Below are 17307 nucleotides of genomic sequence, written 5' to 3' on the forward strand. Positions count from 1 at the left end.
AGACTTATTGTCTTCATGTAAATTTGCATAGGATCATGATATTGCCATTTTTCTGGTATTCAGTAGTTTAAAAAATATTTTCACATATATTAATGCACTTAATTTTCATAATCCCTGGAGCAAGGCTTCACCATATTCATTTTCAGATAAAGCACTTGAGTTCTCAGAGGTTAAGTGACTTGCCCAAGATCACACAGCCGGTAAATGGCAGATCCAAGAAGTGAACCCAGTCTTTTTTAATAACTCTGTGTTTAGAGACATTAAAAAAAAAAAAAAACTATAACGCCTTCAAATGTCACTGCTTTGCCAGCAATGTTGGTTATCTTTTCAAGGCTGAACTTCCCCTAAACAACTGTAAGTCATAGAGGAGCCAGGGCCATCTTTTCCCTTCAATATCTTACATCCCCTTTCATATCTTATAGCTTCCCTTCACCCCACCCCAGTACCAGTTGGGGTGGCTCTATAGAGAGAGAGAGCCATATGGTTAAATTAAAGATAATAGGGGCTAAAACTTACTGAAATTACTGCATGCCAGCCTCTAATCACTTTAAAAAAACAACTCCTATTTCTCTTATCAAACTGTGAGTTGGAGCTTTTATTATGCCCATTTTACAGATAAGAAAATTGAGGTCCTTTAGGTAACTGGCCTAGGGAACTAGGAAATGGCAGAACCAACATGAAAACCCATGTGGTTTGCTTCCATTGTTCTGAGCCACTACTCACCAACGGCTCTGAAAGGGGGCTATTTGCTGAGCTCTGTGACCCCCACTTAGCGTCTAGGTAGCCGTGTTCTTACAGCCTAAATTCTGATTTGGAAGAACCTTGAGTTGTTGCTTCATTCGAAGTTCCTGGAATTACTTCCATAGAGAATAACCAAGCCACCTTAGTGTGAAAGAAATGTGCGGTTCTGTCAGCATGGAAATGCAGCTAGCTGGAGCACCCATTCACATCAGCATCAGGGAGGCAGGCCAGGACAACGAGCCTAGCCCCAGGAAGGCTGAGTGCAGGTGACCCAGAGATGCACTGTGATTGCACTTCTCATTGTTCTTTCTCTGTGTTCTCTCCCATCTCTTCTTCCCTCCCTTGCATGATATGAATAAGGAATTGTCATTTCTCTCCGAAGCAGCTATATTTAACCGGTGGATAAATGTGAGTACCTTTATTGGGACTTAGGATTGGGAATGTGTATATTTTAGAAACTTGGAATGCATACAATAGAAAACCGAAAATGCAGCTGGTAAGGAGGGTAGGCAATTGTGCTGAGCAGTGTTTCTCAACCCTGGCTGCACTGTGGAACCACATGGAACATATTTTTAAAAAATATTCCTGCGTAGGTCCCACCCCTGAAGACGCCGATGTGATTGATCAGAGGTTTGCTCTGAGCATCAGTGTGTGGGGGGCAGAAAGGGGGCTTCATTCATCACAGGATTCTTTTTTGTAAGTTAACATGACTCATCATTGTAATTCACCAAGTTCGATTTGGGATTTATAGCTGCAATCTGACATACTTCATATGTGCTTAACTCTCAGCTCAACAAGAGCTGCCAAGCCCAGCCAGCCATTGCAACAAATGGTTTATCCCCTTAAAATAGACACATGCCAAATAGTCCATGCCTGGTCAGCACCCACCCCAGGACAGCTTCCTGTTGCTTCTATATGGGGCCTCTCTGAACTCTCCATCCCAGCATAGGTAAAAGAAGAGACTGAGCGTGCTCTCTTGAGCATGCTGACTTTCATCTAGACTCTTCATTCTTGGTCTCACCCCACAGGCATGAGCTGGCCCAGTGATGTGCTGAACCCTGTTCACACTCGCTCACGAAAGCTGATTGTGCACATTTTTCCTAACTCCGCTTTTGATACAGTCATTTTGGTATCTTGAAATCAGCCCTGGTGGGAGTATTTACGCCATAGAAATCAGTAAATACTACAAACCAAGTCTTTTGGCTTTTTTTCTTTTTCCTGGAGATCCAGTTGTTAAACATAAACATGCCACTGCTTCTACCAAAAACTGGCTCTCTAGGCAAGAATGAAATTTATGTAAGGTTTTATTTCAGCCCTCTAGTTTCTCCCATGCTGAAACTGTTCCTGCGGTCTCCCCACCATCCTTACTTCAAAGACGTCCAAGAATACTCAAGGTGGCTGGGCGCAGTGGCTCATGCCTCTAATCCCAGCACTTTGGGAGGCTGAGGCGGATGGATCAGCTGAGGTTAGGAGTTCAAGACTAGCCTGGCCAACATCGTGAAACCCCGTCTCTGCTACAAGTACAAAAATTAACCAGGCATGGTGGCATGTGCCTGTAATTCCAGCTACTCGGGAGGCAGAGACAGAAGAATTGCTTGAACCTGGGAGGCGGAGGTTGCAGTGAGCTGAGATCACACCACTGCACTCCAGCTTGGGCAACAGAGTGAGACTCCGGCTCAAAAAAAAAAAAAAAGAAAAAAAAAATGAATGCTCAAGGTTCTCTGCACACACACATACTCACAAGAACCTATTAAGGCTATTTCTTGGCTCTTCATTTAGACTAAAGTGTAAAGGACTTATAATGACTGAAAGTGTGATCTGATTATCAAAGGCAGATTTGCTTTGATAAGACTCATACATTGAATTAAATGAGTCTCATAAGGGAAAATGAGGCAACAGCCAGTGGGTGGGGTGGATTTGGGAAAGGAGACCCTAGGACCCTTCCAGTATCTTATGGGAAATTGTCATCTCTTCCAAGCATTTAAGGCAGCTCTGTTTGTCCCCTAACATAAGCAGGTCACTTTATTTTCCTTCTGTGGTTCAGAATGCTTCTCTACAACCCACACTGTCAGCCACCTCAAACCTCACTGTCCTCGTGCCTTCCCAACAAGCTACTGAGGACATGGACCAGGATGAGAAAAGCTTCTGGTTGTCACAGAGCAATATTCCAGCCCTAATAAAGTAGGTGTTACTTATTTTATTTTACATCGTATCTGAATGGCATCCGTGTAAACATGTCTTTCAAGTCCAATGTAGGAAAACCACATGGTCCTTCAAATTCGTGGAGCTGAACATGTTCCAGGATTCTCCTTTCCTCCCACCCCAGGATAGTAATAGTCAACAATTGCTGACAGCCAACTCTGCCAAGCACTGTTTTACATATAACCCAGTTAATTCTCTCAACAACCCTATGATAGATATTGTAATGATTCCCATTTTACAGATATGGAAACCAAAGCACAGCGTGGTTGAGTAACTAAATCTAGCCAAGGCTGGTAACTGCAGGGGGAACTTGAATTTTGACTATGGCAATCTGGCTCCAGAGCCTATTCTCTTAACTATTCAATGATACAGCCCCATACATTTATATTGAATTATAGCCTTTGTGGACTATTGTTTCAGGTACCATATGCTACTGGGCACATACAGAGTGGCAGATCTGCAGACCCTGTCTTCTTCTGACATGTTGGCAACATCTTTGCAGGGCAACTTCCTTCACTTGGCAAAGGTGGATGGGGTAAGAGCTCTGGAATTTGTCTGTTTACTTGAAACATAACAGCTTTGTTTATATTGTACTTTTTAAATTTTCATGTTATGGGAACTTCCAAACATGCGCAAAACTACAGAGAACAGAATCCCTCATGTGGGCATCACCCAGCTGCAATAATTATCATCATATATCAATACATACACATATACATGTTACCCTATAGCAGTGATCCTCTAAAATGTGGCCTTCTGCCCACTGATTGGCCACAAGTCTCACAACAGACCACAGACTGACCCAGAAAGGGTAAAGGATGTGCAATTCCACAACTTTTCTTTTGACGTATAGTTGGTTAAGACCTGGTTATTAGTAATTGAATCTGTATAGAGAAATGAAATTGAATCTTTATAGAGTTGAGTCTATATATACTCAATCTTTATAGAATTAAATCTTTATTAGAGAAATGAAATTTTATATTAAGGTAGAGTTAATCAACCAACAACTATTGAGCACCTACTACTATGTACCAGGCACAGATCTAGGTGCTGGAGATAGGGCAATGCCCAAGGAAGAACCCAGCCCTAGAGAAGCTTATCATCTGGCACTTTCTACAGTGTGTCAAAGACTCCGATTCAGAATTCTGTGAGGGAGTCTGGCCGCCCTGCTGCACGGGCAGTGTTTCAGAGCTCTTTCTGTGAATTGCACAAGATGAGAATGAAGATTCCACTGCAAAATGAGAACTGCTACATCCATGAACCATGGGCCACAGTCAAAAATGTTTGAGAATTACTGCCCTAAAACATTTCTACCCTCCCACTCATCAGTGTGAGCACTATGAAAAAGATCTATGTGTAGTAATACCTACATATATGTGACTCATCAGATATTTTCTTTTAGAAAGCAGAAAACAGTGGTCCTATGGCTTTTTAATATCTTATGATAATTCTGGTGACATTGAAGTTATTTTCCATCAGGTTTTAAATTAAAATTGTATGTATTTAAAGTGTACAATATGATGTTTTGATATACAAATACATTGTAAGGTGATTCCTACAGTCATGCTAATTTATTGGTGTTTTAAATCATTGATTATCTTTGCAAGCATTAACTAAACACCCATCTGGGCAGGCATATCCCAGGCCCTACAGATTCAGAGGTAAATCAATCAAGGCCCTTGACCTAGAGGAGCTAATCATTAAAGACACATTTGTAATGAGTTCATTCCTATGTCCTATATAAATATCTCCTGCCAGGAGGGTTTTCTTCAGGTCCTCTGCAGATGTGACTTGGGAGTTGCTCAGAGTGAGACAAGACCAGGGTTCCCAGAAGGGATTTCAAATGGGGAGAAGAGGAGAGGAAACCAGAAAGAGTAGAGTCCAGTTGGTGTTGATTGGTGGCTGAGTGGGTGGGTGGGTGGGTTGGATTTTACTTAGCCCCATTTCTTATGCAATTCATAGCCTCAAAAAGTAGTTGGATTCTGATCAGCAAAGTCAATTACCATCTGTATTAGTTTGCCAACACCACCATAACAATGTACCACAGACTGGGAGGCTTAAACAACAGGCATTTATTTTCTCACAGTTCTGAAGGCCAGAAGTCCAAGATCAAGATGTGGGCAGGATTGGTTCCTTCTAAGGCTTTGAGGGAAGGGCCTGTCTTTGGCCTCTCTCCTTGGGTTGTAGATGGCATCTTCATGTTCACATGGCAGTCTCTGAGTGTAGCTGTCTCTGTACAAATTCCTGCTTCTTGTGAGGACACCAGTCAAATTGGATTAGGGTCCACCCTAAGGACCTCACTTTAACTTGATCATCTCTGTGAAGACCCTGTCTGTAAATAAGGTCATCATCTGAGGTACTAGGGGTTAGGATTTCAGTATACAAATTGTGGGGGCAGAGGGGGACACAGCTCAACCCACAATTCTGTCTCCAGGGTCAAACCACAGGGTCACTTTAATGAGCCTCCAACAGCACTTTTGTCAATGAAATAGCATGGAATAGAATAAACTTGATGATCACAGTACCTCCCACATAGGGGAAAGTATTATTTCTTTCTTTCTCTTTCTCTTTTTCTTTCTCTCTCTCTCTCTTTTTCTGTGTGTGCATGTATGTGTGTGTGTGCACGCGCACGTGTGTGTGAGAGAGAGAGGGGGTCTATGGGACAACAAGTTAAAGGTATTTCTTACTGTGGGTCTTGGCCCAAAAGTATGAAGGTCACTGCTGCTCAAAAAGCAGAAACCCCAGAGATCATCTCAATCCCAAGGTGCGCTCTATAAAGACTCACCTTCCCACTGTGGTTTGCATTTACAGAATATCACAATTGAAGGGGCCTCCATTGTCGATGGGGACAACGCAGCCACAAATGGAGTGATACACATCATCAACAAGGTACAAGATTCCATTCTCCTGTGCGTGCAGCATCTCTTTTCCCTTTGTTGTTTATCGTCCTATACAGCATTTTTTTTTTGAAAATAGAAAAATACTTAGCCTTATATGGAAGTAACCGGTACTGTGCCTCATGACTTTTATTTTAAAACCATCAAGAGAGTCTATTGATTCAATGAGACTCAGTTTCCATTTATCCAGCCTGTATTCTGCAACGGGCCCTTTATCAAATGTGGTCACATATATTATCTTTCTTGTTTATGGAAACATCTCAAAAGACACTTGAGGCCAGGTGCTGTGGCTCACGCCTATAATCCTAGCATTTTGGGAGTCTGAGGTAGGAGGATTGCTTGAGCCCAGGAGTTCACGACCAGTCTGGGCAACATAATGAGATCCTCTCTCTACCAAAAAAAAAAGGCATGCACCTATGTGGTCCCAGCTACTAGGAAGGCTGAGGCAGGAGGATCACTTGAGCCCAGGAGGTCAAGACTGCAATGAGCTGTGTTCAAGCCACTGCACTCCAGCCTGGGCAACAGAGCGAGACTGTCTCACAAAAACAAAAACAAAAACAAAAAAAAACACACTTGAGCTTAAGCACCCTGGCACTGTGAAGTCTATACAACCAGATGGGATATAATCAAGAACTGGAGGAGAGGCATGTGATTACATATCACTTTTCCACTCTCCTATCTGCATTAATGCATCCTAAAAAGATGAGGTAGGGAAGGCCCTAAGGAAAAAAGTGGAAAAGAATATAAAAAGCATGGTGACATTTTTATTTTCTTCTAATACCCAGTATAACAAAGGTATGACATAGGAAAAAAAGAATAATGAGAAATGGGATTGTAAGCTACCCTGCAATTTTCAGTTACCATATTAGGATCTTCATTTAAAATGAAAGTTGCAAGTTGGAATTTAGGGTACATTGGGAATTTTTGTAAGATGGAAGATCAGAAAAAAATAACAATTAATTGTGTTTTAATTAAAATTGTTCTCAGTTGGGCACGGTGGCTCACTCTTGTAATTCCAGCACTTTGGGAGGCCGAGGCGGGCGGATCACAAGGTCAAGAGATCGAAACCATCCTGGCCAACATGGTGAAGCCCCCTCTCTACTAAAAAAGAAAAAAAAAAGTACAAGATGGCTGTTAATTGATTCAGTTATCTGTGTAGCCTCTGGGCTGCAGGCGCTCCCTAAGGAGCTCCTTCTCTATCTGTCAATTGGCATCAAGGGCATCTTTGTCAGGGCCACCATTGTGCCCTGCATAAAGGTGCCTGGCCAGAGTGGAGGCTAGCTAAATCCCAGCCCACTTCACTCCCCATGCTGTGCACCCCTGTTTGGGGTCGCAAACTCCTAGAGAAAGGAATGTCTTTTTCTTGATTTTCAGTGGCCCTCATCACTGCCTATTGTTATGTGACATAGACATAGAACCATCAAGTTCTATCAGGCCTTCTCCTCATAGCTCTTGAATCTGCCAAATCCCATCTAATCACCTTAAGCCCCTCCTCCCCCTTCAGCTCCAACAACTCAGAAGTGTGTCTGTCTTCCTCCAACACAGGGGTTGGTACAACGTTTCTGGAAAAAGCCAGATACAATTATTAGACTTTGCAGGTCACATGGTCTCCATCATAGCTGTTCAACTCTGCCACCGTAGTGCAAAAACAGACTTAGACAATATGTAAACAAATTTGCATGGCTGTATTCCAATAAAATTTTATTTTTAAGTACAAGCAGCAGACTGGATTGGGCTTTCTACTGTAGTACGCTGTGAGCTCATTTAGGGCAGAACCCAGACCTCAGTCACACTTGTATACCCACTGCCTGGCCTGTAGTAGGCAAGCAATAAATGTTGGAAAAAGACTGATTAGATTAGAAAAACATTCCAGTGTTGAATTCTTCAATCTGACAAAGTTCTAGGTAGAATGTGAAGGTGAAAATAGTGATCTTGGCCAGAAGGTTAATTATGCAGAGCTTGCAAACTCAAATGCCCAGATAGATCAGATGGATAACAAAATGAGTAAGGAGTATGTCCCAAGTAGAAGACATTAGGGAGTGGTGGAGCCTATAATGAAAGTGGCTGCTGCTACTCTCTGCAGCTGTGTGTCTGCAGAAATTCAGACTGATTTTTTTTTAAAGGCAATCTAAATTTGTATGTAAAAATGTCCTATTATTACACAGCACAAGCCAAACAAAACATTTTTACAAGCCACATTCAGGCCACTGGGTTGCAGTAGATTTGAGACTTCAGAGAAAATAAATGGAGAACCTAAAGAATAAACACAAGAATAACAACCAAGAAGAAAGGATTAGCTATTAGCTGCAACCTGCTGTGTTTCACTTCGATTTGGTCTAAGGTCTTCTCTGACAAGGTAGATTAATGCGAGCTGGAATTAATTACTTAGGAGAAGCTGAAAGTCTTTTGTGCAAGAAGAACTTTTCTCTAATCAAGGAGGTTTAACGGTAAGGCATAAAATTGAATGACTAATATCTCCAACTCTGCTCCAGCCTTGTCATGCTGTATCCTGGAATATTTTTATACTGTGAGTAATCTTCAAAAGGTTGTCAATGTCAATCCATCGAACTGCCTAAAGAGGTTAATGGCATTAGACTCTCCTATGTATCGAAAAGCAGTAGGTCCTACCAAAACATGCTAACAGGATTCTGGGGTTTCTTTTTTCAGGTGCTGGTCCCACAAAGACGTCTAACTGGCTCCTTACCAAACCTGCTCATGCGGCTGGAACAGATGCCTGACTATTCCATTTTCCGGGGCTACATCATTGCAAGTACCACATTCTCTGCCTGACCACCATGCTCAGGTTACCCAGGAACAGGAATCCCTCATGCACTCTTGTCTCTTTCCATCGCAGCAATATAATCTGGCGAATGCAATTGAGGCTGCCGATGCCTACACAGTGTTTGCTCCAAACAACAATGCCATCGAGAATTACATCAGGGAGAAGAAAGTCTTGTCTCTAGTAAGTGTCAAGAACTATAACTAGGGAAGTTATTTTGTGAAAATTCAAACACTCAGTGTTTGTAATCCATTAGTTGTGTGCCATTTCACTCCTTCATCCTTGTCCATAGCCACATACTTGACGTAGACTGGTGCAGAGACTCTCTCATACACAAACATCCCCTCGGTCAGAGCTGCTGGATGCTACTCACATGCCCCTGGAATTGCACACTTGAGCCTGTATACACAAGGATGCAGGTGTGGTGCATTAAGGTGTGGTGTTGGTGTGTATATGTAAATATGAACAAAGGCAGCCCAAACCCACAGGTGCTTGGCCTGTTTAGGATCTATCTATAGAACCATCACTCTGGTTCTAGCCCGAGTGATGAAACCACATGGAGAAACCACATGGTTTCTCCAGAGCAGTGGTGGGAGAAAAGAGTGGGCTCAGGGGTGGCTTCTCGGGGCTTTCAGTGCCACCCCCATCTTATTAACATCCTCATCTCAGCCACCCAATATAAACATGGAAGTGAAAACAGTGTGCTTGCCGTGCAAATCCAGCTTCAAATGTGTCTTCTCATGTGGGGTGGGGGTGGGGTGGCCCTGGGCCCTTCCCGTATAAAAATTCTGGAGCCACTACTGAATATCGGATAAATTATGATCAGCTTATGGTAGTCTTAAATACCTGGAGAGGTCATTTGGACTTAGTCCTGTAAGAAACAGGATCCACAAAAGAGTTTTAAGTCAGATCGTGGCATGATTGAAGCTTTTGAATTAATCCTTCAATTTTGAAAAAATCCTTCGACAAACTTTGACTATTTACCCCTAGATGTTAGGAATCAGGGAAAATAGAGAAGGGGAGAAGAGGAGGAAGAAAGAGATAATCCACCCCTCTAGGTCCCTGCTGCTGACATCTTAGCTACTGGAACCAAGGAAAGGCCAGGGACGGGGGGAGGAGAGGAGGGGTGATCATGAGGATTCTTCCAGCTTCCTGGGACACCTGCATGCTTGTTCCTATGAGCTCAAGTGTGTAATTCCAGGGGTATGCATAAAACACACAGCAGCTCTGCTATGGGGGAGGATTGTATATGGGAGAGTCTCTGTGTGAGGCTGTATTAAGTATGTGGCTATGGACGAGAAGGTTTTGATGGAAAAGTGAAATGACAAGATTGAACTGAAAATGGCGTTTGAATTTTCAGCAAATAGGGATTTTTCTTATTTAATAAGGAAATAAGGAAGGCTGCTCTTCTTCCTCACCACCTCCTAAATTGTCCCTATCCACTCATCATGTCCAGTCCCACCTCCTCAGGGAAGCTGGCCCTGGCCACCTGAGGTGAGCTGCTCTCTCCCGCCTCTGAATTCACACCATGTGTACCCCCTTTCAGCATTTATTATGTATCCCCAATAGGATGAACTGTCTTCTCAAAGAAGCAAGTCTTAGCTCTCCAACTAGATTATAAGCTCTGAAGGCAGGGAGAGTGTCCTAAACTCCTGTAACAGGCATGTTGCACTCCTGGGATGGAATTGGAAATCATCTACCTTGTCTTTTCCCTGCCCTCTAACCCAACCCATTTCTTTAACCTCTTCAGTGAGAAATGTTATTTTTCTGCCACAGAATGAAACTTCAGACAGTCCCATAGCCTCTCTGCCTTCCCAAAAAGTCCTATAATCACCTTGGTGACAAATGTACTTTAAGTCACAAACTCAGTCTCAGCTAAGTAAAAATAAAGAATCCAATTCCTTACAATAATTAACACTTTGAATTGGATTTAAAATTAGTTCTTCCTCCCTCCCTGCTCCACAGCAGAGCTTGGTGCAGAAAACATCTTGGTCCTTAAATCAAGGTCCACAGGAGATGGAAAACATACCAATTACATAAACTGAGAATTTGATAGAATGAATTGTTTATTGGATATAAAGCTGTATAAATGAAAGGTTAAAGTGAGAGAGAAATACCACAGTGGTAGCAATCACAGGATTCACTTATGACCCCTAAAGCTAGGAGAACAATGGGAGGAGGTTGGAATTTCTAAAATGTATAAACCTAGAGCCTCTGAGAAGGGGTCACTATTCAGCTGGTGCTGGTGTCTTTGAGCTTGGATGAGTGGCGAGGGTCTCTGTGGGTCTGAGACCCAGACCTCCAGGAGCAGGCATTGCCTGGCTGGTGTCTTATGAGCGGAGAGGGCAGGATTAAGCTGGCTCTGCAAGTAACGGGAAACTGCCAACCAGATTCAGGTGCCACTGCAGGGAAGAGAAGTGAGGCTGGGTGATGCCAATAGGAACAGGGAGAGAACAGGAAGGACTGAGTTCCTCTTTCCCCTCCAGCCCTCTGACTGTCTAGAGCTTCTCATTGGCAGACCCTAATAGGGAGCCCCTTGTAAAGGAGAAATGTGGGAAACAGCCTCAGCCCCAGCATCATCAAGCAGAGTGTAGGAGGTGGATTTGGAGCTGACAGGCAATCACTTAGGAACCTTCTCCTCTCCTTCCCCACAGAATGTTTCTCTTCCCTTTCTGATCTCACTACATTCCATTTTGGTTTCACTAGGTTTGAAGTAGCGGGGTAAGAAGGGTTAGTGGTTGGGAAGAGACATCAAGAGGGTAAGAAGGTTAAGAGGGATGGAAGAGGGCAGGAAGGACCCTAAAACCACAGAGCCCATCCCTAGCTCTGCCCCGGAGAGCCTGCCCATCCAGGCTGACACAGGCTCTCTCAGACACTCCCCATGTCTGAGCCACAGCAAACACCCACATTCTTGTCCCAAGCCAACTATGCAAGTGCAAATCTGTCCCACGCAGCAACAACCCTCCTCACTTCACCAAGAGGCAGCTCACCAGCAGTCCCTGCCTGGGTCAGACCCCATCCAACATGCCACCCTATCTCCACGAGACACAGATCAAGGTCCTTGGAGCATCCTAGTGAAGCTCCTCTCGTGCCCCAGAGGTGAAAGGCAGGCTGGGGTGTGGGGACTCTAACTTCTCAGCAGTTCTGCCCAAAGAATTATCACCTTTAAAATCTACCCCCAGCTCTCACATCTTCAGTCTGGGTTTTAGAATCCTCTAATGAGTTCTTGACTGTGCTATCTGGAAAATTTGCAAGTTCTCTGAAGCCATCTGTTTCACAACTCACTTTCATATTGAATATTGTGTCTTAATACCTCTGTCAAAACTTCCACTTGGACAAGCTGTTGTTCCTCTTCGTAATCTCCACAGTGACAGCACATGGGAGAAGCTGGGTAACTGTCAGGCTGATCTCTTGACTGACTTTCAATTCTGTGTGTGATCCAGGAGGAGGACGTGCTCCGGTATCATGTGGTCCTGGAGGAGAAACTCCTGAAGAATGACCTGCACGATGGCATGCATCGTGAGACCATGCTGGGTTTCTCCTATTTCCTTAGCTTCTTTCTCCACAATGACCAGGTACGATCCTTTTATGTAAAACCCCAGCAATGCCACCGAGAATTACATCAGGGAGAGTATGAGGAATGAGTGTCTTGGCTCCTGTCATCCTTCATCACTTCTGTATTAGTCAGTTTTCACACTGCTGATAAAGACATAGCCAAGACTGGAAAGAAAAAGAGGTTTAACAGACTCACAGTTCCCCGTGGCTGGGGAGGCCTCACAATCATAGTGGAAGGCAAGGAGGCACAAGTCACGTCTTTCATGGATGGCAGCAGGCAAAAAGACAGCTCGTGCAGGAAACTCCCCCTTATGAAACCATCAGATCTCATGAGACTTATTCACTATCACAAGAACAGCATGAGAAAGACCTGCCCCCATGATTAAATTACCTCCTACCAGGTCCCTCCCACAACACGTGGGAATTCAGGATGAGATTTGGGTGTGGGCACAGCCAAACCATGTCAACTTCCATATTGGGATCATCTCACCAGTGCTTCCTAAGCCTTACCAACACAAAACGGTTGTCTGTGTTTCACCATAAAGTAAAGCCTAAACCAGACTGTCAAGCTCCCACTCTCCTGCCCAGTTGCCAGCCTTCAGATGATCAGTGTAGCCTTACAAATTGTGGCGTTGAATCTCTGCAGTCATAGGCGTCCTTCAGCGCTGGTATAACAAACCCAACAGATGGCCCCCAAGCCGTGCCTAGGATGGGAGGGAACCTGGGAGATCAACCTAATTCCCAGGAAGTGGTGTGGGCTCCAGGGCATAAGAGCCCCATGACATACACAGGAGCCAGCAGCCAAGTGTATTAATGTTATTATCATTGTATAACCATAGAGACAGATTGCAGTCCTAGGACTAACCGACCACCACACTGGTATTCTAGTGTTCATCTCACATGATACCTAAATATTTAAACGTGTTTACAATTCATAGAAAAGAATTCATGAGGCTAAATATTTAATATATTTCAGTTATAAAATTCTACTCACATATTTCAAATATCAAGTAAAAAGGTCAGTTTGAAATTCAATAAGAAACTCATAATTTTAATGTAAATTATCACAGGAAAAATTAAAACAAATTATTTAAGAGACACTAAACACTATATTGAAATGAAGGTTTAATCACAGAACTTTTTAAGCGATAATATTTGAACCTTTCTAAAAAGTATAATTTTAAAAACAATTTCTTCAGTGGTGTCACTACTGAATAACAAGTAAATTTTTATGTAAAATGGTTTTTATCTGCTTATGGGGAAAAAAGTCTTTCTGACTCTTGATTGATTAAAGAATAATCTAACTTCAAATATTTTTCTCAGACTCCTACAGATAAGTCTACCTATTGTGTAATAACTTGGAAGAGGCCCTTTTAAATATACTTTTTATTTTTCCAGGATTGGTAATTATGGTATTGACAGAGCTTCGTTTTTGCTTCTGTATGTGTTTGTCACCTTTTATTTCATCATGTAGAGATTAATGTCCAATGCAGTTAGCTGAATCAATTTTAGAGCTGCAGCGTTCATTTTTCCATGTGTGCAGAAATTCTTTTGTCTAGAGAAAGAAATATTCATACAATAGAGGCTTTTATTGATAGTAATTTACTTTCTCTTATGACAATGGAAGTATAGAGAAATGCTTTCTTTTTTTAAAAATTATTATTATACTTTAAGTTTTAGGGTACATGTGCACAATGTGCAGGTTAGTTACATATGTATACATGTGCCATGCTGGTGCGCTGCACCCACTAACTCGTCATCTAGCATTAGGTATATCTCCCAATGCTATCCCTCCCCCCTCCCCCCACCCCACAACAGTCCCCAGAGTGTGATGTTCCCCTTCCTGTGTCCATGTGTTCTCATTGTTCAATTCCCACCTATGAGTGAGAATATGCGGTGTTTGGTTTTTTGTTCTTGCGATAGTTTACTGACAATGATGATTTCCAATTTCATCCATGTCCCTACAAAGGACATGAACTCATCATTTTTTATGGCTGCATAGTATTCCATGGTGTATATGTGCCACATTTTCTTAATCCAGTCTATCATTGTTGGACATTTGGGTTGGTTCCAAGTCTTTGCTATTGTGAATAATGCCGCAATAAACATACGTGTGCATGTGTCTTTAGAGCAGCATGATTTATAGTCCTTTGGGTATATACCCAGTAATGGGATGGCTGGGTCAAATGGTATTTCTAGTTCTAGATCCCTGAGGAATCGCCACACTGACTTCCACAATGGTTGAACTAGTTTACAGTCCCACCAACAGTATAAAAGTGTTCCTAAGAGAAATGCTTTCTAAATGAGTAGACACAGTCAAGTCAAAATTTCAATGTGATCCATAATTCTCTGAATATACCTCAGAATGGAAATAATTTAGACTTTTTAAAATGCCAAATCAACAGTATTACAATATCAAATGTTCTTCTATTTTTAGTATTTAAAAATAGCTCAACATCTTAGAATTCTGGAAATTTATTACAATCACCATTTGAGACTAAGTCAGGTTTCCTCTTAATTTTCCAAATGTACACAGACCTTGGAACACCTCTGTGGAGTTCAGCCAGACTTATCCCAACATCCAAATGGAAGCTCATTTGACTGCAAGTAAATCGTAAGGGACTTTAACATTCAGTGGAAGTTTGAATTAAGCACTTAGTAGGGTCATTTTAATATTGCTGTAACATGGATTTCTGGGATAATATATGAATTTAAGAATTTTAAACCATTGTTGGATCCTAACTTGAGTTTTCCACTCTCCCAACTTCAGCCCTGCTACACACACACACACACACACACACACACACACACACACCCCACCCCAATTTTTCAAAGAATGATTTGCTTCCAGTTATAGATGTGTTATATTAATGAATGAATCCATGGCTTCATTTATTTTTCATTGATTACTCATTACAGTGTTCTTCCCTAAAAAAAAAAAAATCAAAACAAATTGCAACTCAAAGTTGAATTTGACTTGGCGGCATTTAGATACAGACTTCATACCCATGCCTTGGATGTTTATGGACACGCTAAACAAGGACAGATATAAATATACCATTTTTTAAAAAATTATCAGTTATTTTTATTCTTGTATAACCATCATTAGCCTTTCTGAGGGTTGTTTGCACATTAACCATGAAGCGGAGACATACTGAAAGGAACAGTTGCATTCTTCGATTCTTGGTTATGGAAGGCACTACCACCTCCAGAACCACTGGTCTACAGCACAACTAAGCAAGTCCATGGAGCCGTCTTGCCGGTGGGCACTAACATAATGATCATGGGTGGTATTTTTCAAACAAACATAAGCCAATTAATTTGCTTCATGGAAGATACCTAGAAATTATGTAGAACAACTTCTTCCTTTTACAAAAGAGAAAATTAAAGTTCAGAAGAGGAAAGCAATTGGCCTAAGGTCACACAGCTAGATGGCGCCAGGACTGTTATTCAGACTTCCGCTCCTAAGTCAGAGCTCTTTCCAATACAAGTGACTATTATATCTCCAGGTGAATATTGTAATATCTCCTAGGCAATTGTCCTATTGCTAACCTCCAGTTCCTATCTTCTCCATATCTCTTTAAATGTCATAAAAAGTGACATTTAACCCTGTTGTTCACAGCTCTATGTAAATGAGGCTCCAATAAACTACACCAATGTAGCCACTGATAAGGGAGTGATCCATGGCTTGGGAAAAGTTCTGGAAATTCAGAAGAACAGATGTGATAATAATGACACTACTATTATACGAGTAAGTTCTATGGGCCAGAGCCAATGATGGAACTAAAGAATATTGGCTTTTTTTTTTTTATAATTTTGGGGGCATGAGGCTTTTCTATTAAGGTGTATCAATTCAGTCCATAAACCACTGAATGAGTATCTTTGATGTGCTAAGGAGCATACCAGGCTGTGGTTCTACAAAGATACATAAGACATGACCCCTGCCCTCAGTGGGCTTGTGATCTAGTGCAAGAGGTTGTACCTTGTGTGCCTGGGAAAGGCTGCCGGGTGTGTGGGGATGGTTGGGGGGAGTGGTGTGCTGTGTTGGGCAGGATTTTGGACCATGGCTTTCTTCAAAGGGAAAATGTGCCATATCTAGGACAGGCACAGGATAGGAACCATGGTACCCCTATGGCAGTTATGGGCCAAGCCTGCTCTACCAGTAGAGAAAATAAGGAAATGAATGATTTCAGTGTATTGTGGAATATGATAATGGAGGCTTTTCATGCCAATTCATGGGGCTATGTAGGACCTTTCAACAATAATTATAACCACTGACATTTATCGGACACTTGTTATATGCCGGGCACTGCTCTAAACATTTTACATGCACTAACCTGTGTAATCCTCACAATACTCTACCAAGTAGGTACTATTACTATCCCCATTTTACAGATGGGAAAAGTGAGCCAGAGAGGTTAACTAATACACGCAGGTTCATACACTACCAAGTGGCAGAGAAGGGGTTTAAATGTAGGCAGCCTGGCCCAGAGCTGGAACCCTGAACAACCACATTATCCTGTCTGGTAGGCTTAAGGTTCAGAACTAGACACATTGACCACCTCCTGTTTTAGGAACAGGTTGAGCTTGAGGGTTTCTGTCATTGTGAACTTTTACTCTTTGTTTTGTAATAGCATGTATTATCTCTGGGGCATCTCCATGCTGAACCCCTCATCTTAGCAATGTGCTCTGAAGCTGGGCACTGGGTACAGTAACTTGTGAGTTTCTGAATCTGGCCCAATTCACTTAATAGTTGGTTTTTAATAAATAAAAGTTATTGTTAAAAGAATTTGGACTTAAATGAGATAAGGTCACACTTTAAAGAGTTAGCAGAGTCAGAAGAGTGTTTTGGAGAAAAGTGATGCAAATGTGCAAGACCCAGAGGAGTTGAAGTGTTTGTCTCAAAGAACATTAAAGAGGCTGCCCAGATAATCTGCCTTGATTTTTAATTCAAAAACCTTCATTTCCAAGTTCTGGACATGCAGCTTCATTTTGCACTAAAGTTAATTACATTGATTGCTTTTGTGTTTTACCAAGGGAAGATGTAGGACATGCTCCTCAGAGCTGACCTGCCCATTCGGAACTAAATCTCTAGTAAGTATTTTGTCTGTTTTGATAAAATAGTTTCCAGAT

General features: G+C 42.1%; 1 protein-coding gene across 17 annotated transcripts in view; it reads left to right on the forward strand.

Moving 5' to 3' along the window:
* Positions 1-17307, forward strand: part of STAB2 (stabilin 2) — a 178439-nt gene that overhangs the window by 99257 nt on the left and 61875 nt on the right. For 16 of the 17 annotated variants that reach the window (XR_010148140.1, XR_010148141.1, XR_010148138.1 and 13 more), the window contains 9 exons: positions 1102-1149; positions 2786-2922; positions 3364-3478; positions 5755-5832; positions 8508-8606; positions 8695-8802; positions 12063-12194; positions 15797-15925; positions 17212-17268. Coding sequence is in view for 9 of the 17 variants with exons in the window: in XM_016924069.4 (XP_016779558.4) it covers positions 1102-1149; positions 2786-2922; positions 3364-3478; positions 5755-5832; positions 8508-8606; positions 8695-8802; positions 12063-12194; positions 15797-15925; positions 17212-17268 (903 nt within the window). In the remaining 8 variants the exon portion in view is untranslated. The remainder of the gene's footprint in view (positions 1-1101; positions 1150-2785; positions 2923-3363; positions 3479-5754; positions 5833-8507; positions 8607-8694; positions 8803-12062; positions 12195-15796; positions 15926-17211; positions 17269-17307) is intronic. The other variant, XM_054664624.2, reaches the window with a different exon arrangement.

This window comes from Pan troglodytes, chromosome 10, assembly GCF_028858775.2.
Source record: "Pan troglodytes isolate AG18354 chromosome 10, NHGRI_mPanTro3-v2.0_pri, whole genome shotgun sequence".
In the NCBI taxonomy this organism is placed as follows: domain Eukaryota; kingdom Metazoa; phylum Chordata; class Mammalia; order Primates; family Hominidae; genus Pan; species Pan troglodytes.